General features: G+C 35.4%; 1 protein-coding gene across 1 annotated transcript in view; it reads right to left on the bottom strand.

Moving 5' to 3' along the window:
• The window catches only part of LOC106109081 (TNF receptor-associated factor 4), a 57,884-nt gene extending 56,427 nt beyond the window's left edge, over positions 1-1,457 (bottom strand). Inside the window, exon 1 of the mRNA XM_013290483.1 lies at positions 1,184-1,457. Within this exon, the coding sequence (XP_013145937.1) occupies positions 1,184-1,218 (35 nt within the window). The 5' untranslated portion in view covers positions 1,219-1,457. The remainder of the gene's footprint in view (positions 1-1,183) is intronic.
• Between the last annotated feature and the right edge of the window lie 312 nt (positions 1,458-1,769).

Here is a 1,769-nt window from a genome sequence, read left to right on the forward strand (position 1 = left end):
CATTACGCATTTTTTATTCGCCATATCTGCGGGTAGGTTAAACGCGTACAATAATACGTATTGACGCCGCGACGCATAGACGCACACTCAAGTGATTCATGTTACTCTAAAAACTCTATTATTGGTATATGAAGATTTGTCTCCACCTAAAATGAACCAATTCCAATGAAAAATATTCAATACTTGATCCGCCGCGGAGACGAGCTTTTGTGCGTAGAACTTTAAACTGCAAGTTACCGTGGCGTATCGTTTATCCTAATTCTCATGGTTAGCTATCGGAGTATGATATTTGTGTATTTATGTACAAGTCCTATGAATATTTATACAAACGGACATACAGTCGGACATTACGAAATGTTATGCAAAGACATCTGAATCTGATGTCATCTATCAACGACATCCGGAATCCTTGTATGGCTTTAGAATTTATTTTTAAACTTTATTCTGTGAAAAAAGATTGACAACTGTATAAATTTCACATGTCAATATAATAAAAAAAACATTTTAACAATTCATAAAACCACCTGTCAAAACACGTCTTATTAGATTATTAGAATAAATATTAGTAAGGGTTTTTAAAATGTTAGTAAAAGTTGTAATAATCAAATAGGACTTGCAAATAACACTGCAAGGTCACGTGACCATCGCATTAAGTTATACAACTTGTTACAATAGAATATTAGTCGATGCGTGCGAAGGTTAAACCATTGGTTATCGTCAACGATGGGGCTCGACGAAACAATACAGGGCGTTACCATGCGATTGTATGTATTTAGGTATAATTAAGTAAGGATAAAGTAAAACATAAAATTGTTTATTATTAGATGTCGCACGCGACAAATGGAAGTAGCCATATAGTCGAGATACGTTCAGCCGTTTTAGACTGTTAATTCTAACGACTATCCATCCATCAATTTAACTTTTGTATTTATAACACAAGTAAGATTATTACAAAAACCTATAACAATAACACTTCTAAAATGCAGTTAAGTTGTAGAAAAGGATAAATATTTTAATTCCATCCACAAACCTCATACATAATAACAATAATGGCTTTCTCGCCTGAATAATAAAAGGTGCGAGAAAATTACTCTCACGACCCGCATCCCATTTCCAACATGGAATCTATGTATAAGTGATACTCGGGAGCGACCGCGCATACAAATAGGTGAACCCGACTCACCTGTTCACCTTAAACAGGAGTCCAACAGGGGTCATCGCAGTTTGTTTTCCAAATTCTTCACTCGACACTTCACAAACAGTCAAAAAACGCACAAAAAAAACGTTCGAAAATCAAATCGAAAATTCAAATTTCGAATTCTCGATTTAAATTTTTACACAATCGAAAACGTTTTAATTATCGATATTAAAAAATCGATTTTGTAAATGGAACTCGGCAGAGCGTGGGATCGCGCGTGTGGTACGGTCGACGGCCGCAAGTGTTCTGTAGCGAAGTGACAAACAATGGTGCTGCTTGAAGACTAATTATACAGGTTTCTTTATTAGTTACGACAGCAGGTGGGAGCCCTTAGCTAACAATGTTGCAACACTCCGAACTCCCTATCCAATGTTTCGGTATTATTTTTGGTAACGATTCACGGATACTCATTAAGTTAAGTCGAGTTACCGCTAAAGAGACTTGGAGATTGGTGCTGGGAGTGTTTAATTAGGTACGGTTAATAGTTTGCGTGCGAATTATAATTATAATTTTTCCATACCAACGTTTTATAAATACTATTTATTCAATTTACTGAAAGCTATAATGTTTG

The sequence above is a fragment of the Papilio polytes genome, unplaced genomic scaffold, assembly GCF_000836215.1.
Source record: "Papilio polytes unplaced genomic scaffold, Ppol_1.0 DF821289.1, whole genome shotgun sequence".
Classification (NCBI taxonomy): Eukaryota; Metazoa; Arthropoda; class Insecta; order Lepidoptera; family Papilionidae; genus Papilio; species Papilio polytes.